Raw genomic sequence first — 2,695 nt, 5'->3', positions numbered from 1 at the left:
TTCTAAAGCTGTCTTCCTCGTGTGTGTTCCTTGGTGAAACTGCTTTATAAATCAGGGGCAATGGCTTCTGGAATGGCAAGCCTCCTATCTGAAAACTTCCACCAGCCTCCTTTTTGATAACTGCCGTTTTCCTTCGTGAACCACGCTTTCTCATTGCATGAGTAGTTAGGAGTCTCTGCAAGGGGAGGCTCTAATAAGGGCATAGCATAAATCTCTTCTTTCTTTGTTATTTGTGCCCTTGCAGCCCTTTTTGCTTCCTTGTCTACTTTTCTGTTTCCTGTAGCCTCGTCACTTTCTCCTGTTTGATGTCCTTTACAGTGGATGATTGCTACTTCCTTTGGAGCCTATACAGCCTCTAGGAGCTGCTCTATTTCCTTTTTGTTCTTTCTTTCTTTTTCTTCAGTAGTTAACAGTCCTCTTTCTTTGCAAATGGCTTCATGAGCATGCAAGGTGGCAAAAGCATATCCTGAGTCAGTATAGATATTCACTGACTTTCCCTTTGCTAGAAGTAGCACTGTTGAGAGAGTTGTTAGTTCTGCCTTCTCTGCTGAGGTTCCTACCGGTAGGGGGCGGGCCTTGGCCACTGAGCTTAATGTGACTGCCGCATATCCGGCCTTTCTGATACCTTCGGATATGAAACTACTTCCATCAGTGAAGTACTTTATGTCCGGCTCCTTTAGGGCCTGGTCTTTTTGGTCTTGCCGGCTTGAAAGTACTTCATCTACTGTTTCTACACGGCAATGATACCGTGGGGGCACTCAACGGGGGCTTCCCGTGCTCTGCATATTCTATGGGCAGCAGTGTGGCCGGATTTAGGGTGTTCGCAGTCTCTAAGGTGATGTGTGGATTTTCACATAGGAGCCCTTGGTATCTCAGCATTCTAGGGTTAGAGAGCCAACGGTGTTCTCTCTGTTCCGTCAAGGTGACAACTGTATGGGGCACCCGAATTATTAACTTCTGTCCAAAAGTGAGCTTGTTAGCATCCTCAGCTAACAGAGCAGTGGCAGCCAACGCCTTGAAACAGGGCAGCCATCCTGCGGCCACAGAGTCCAGTTATTGGGACAGATATGTTACAGGTCGCTACCATGACACTAACGTTTGCAGCAAGACTCTTGGGGCCATCCTCTTTCTTTCATGAACGTACAGGTCAAAGGGCTTTGTCATGTCTGGCAGTCCTAGTGCTGGCACCTAGGTTAAGGCCTTCTTGATTTCTTTGAAAGCCATATCCTGTTCCTTTTCCCAAAGGAGGAGCTCCTTTTCCCCTGCTTTCGTCGCCGCATATAAAGGTTTTGCTAGGAGCCAGTACTTGGGGATCCACATGCGGCAGAAACCAGCAGACCATAGGAATTCCTGGACTTGCCGCCCTGTGTCTGGCAGAGGAATGCTACAGTCTCTTTTCTCTCCTGCCTAAGCTCACGCGCCCTTGGGAGATGTAAAAGCCAAGATACCAGACTCCTTGGCTACAGATCTGTGCCTTTTCCTTAGATACTTTATAGCCAGCTTTCCACAGCCCTGGAAGGAGGCTCTTCATTCCTTGGATACATTCTTTTCTGGTGGGTGTGGCTAGCAATGAATTATCTATGAATTGCATTAAGACACATCTGTCACTAGGTGGCGTGAAAGCCTTTAAGTCTGACGCTAATGCTTCTTCAAAGATAGTTGGGGAGTTTTTAAATCCTTGGGGAAGTCGTAGTCCAGGTATAGTGAGATGGGCCTCACTCAAAGGCAAAAATGTCTCGGCTTACAGGGGCTAATCTGATGCAGAAGAATGCGTCTTTAATGTCCAAGCATGTGAACCAAGCAGCACTAGCAGGTATTTGTTCAACCAGCAGCAGTAACAGGAATTTGTTTTATTGTTTGTGTGTTTTTTTTCCTCATGCCTCATCCTGAGGCATGAGAATCACTTGCACCCGGGAGGCAAAGGTGCAAACCGAGATTGCACCCCTGCACTCCAGCCTGGGCAACAGAGCGAGACTCTGTCTCAAAACAAAACAAACTGGACAAAAAGAGCAGGACCAAGAAAGTACAACTTTAATGCATTTGCAGCCAGTTCTTAGAACAGGACAAGGTGATTAACAGATACTAATTCTCAAAATAATAAACTGAAGATTGCATTTTGAATTATTTCATAAAATGACAAACATTTACATGATGTAGAAGGAAATGATGAATTCTTAAAGTATAATTGACAAGTAATACAAAGAAGACAGGCTAGTAAGCATAAATTTTCACTTTGTGGACTTCCTTGTCATCACATTCCCTCTGTTTGTTGTAGTAATAGAACGTATTGTCCCTTCTCTGAAGTTTCTTCACATATCCTGTCTCTGGCCAACGATCTACCTGCACACCAAGAACCAGAGTACAAATGTTACAGTGCAGGGCTGATTTTTATCTCATATTTTACTGTCAAATAGTTAAAAAGTATGACTTACACCAACAAAGTATAAGATTAGATTTTAAAATGCTTCAGCTTTTAAAGTATTATACCCACAAGACACATCTTACATTGCAGCCTTATGCTGTAAGATAACTAATTCAGGCCCAGTGCAGTAGCTCATGCCTGTAATCCCAGCACTCTGGGAGGCTGAGGCAGGCGGATCAGTTGAGGTTAGGAGTTCAAGACCAATCTGGCCAACATGGTGAAACCCTGTCTCTACTAAAAATACAAAAATTAGCCGGGTGTGGTGGTAGGTCC

The 2,695-nt window shown here is 44.7% G+C and overlaps 1 protein-coding gene across 1 annotated transcript in view; it reads right to left on the bottom strand.

The window, feature by feature from the left end:
* Positions 1–2,009: 2,009 nt before the first annotated feature.
* MEIG1 (meiosis/spermiogenesis associated 1) overlaps positions 2,010–2,695 on the bottom strand; it is a 7,026-nt gene continuing 6,340 nt past the window's right edge. Inside the window, exon 2 of the mRNA XM_011934266.1 lies at positions 2,010–2,340. Within this exon, the coding sequence (XP_011789656.1) occupies positions 2,212–2,340 (129 nt within the window). The 3' untranslated portion in view covers positions 2,010–2,211. The remainder of the gene's footprint in view (positions 2,341–2,695) is intronic.

The sequence above is a fragment of the Colobus angolensis genome, unplaced genomic scaffold, assembly GCF_000951035.1.
Source record: "Colobus angolensis palliatus isolate OR3802 unplaced genomic scaffold, Cang.pa_1.0 Scaffold133, whole genome shotgun sequence".
NCBI classification, from domain to species: domain Eukaryota; kingdom Metazoa; phylum Chordata; class Mammalia; order Primates; family Cercopithecidae; genus Colobus; species Colobus angolensis.
The sequence above is the reverse complement of the archived record's forward strand: the minus strand, read 5'-3'. Positions and strand labels throughout refer to the sequence as shown.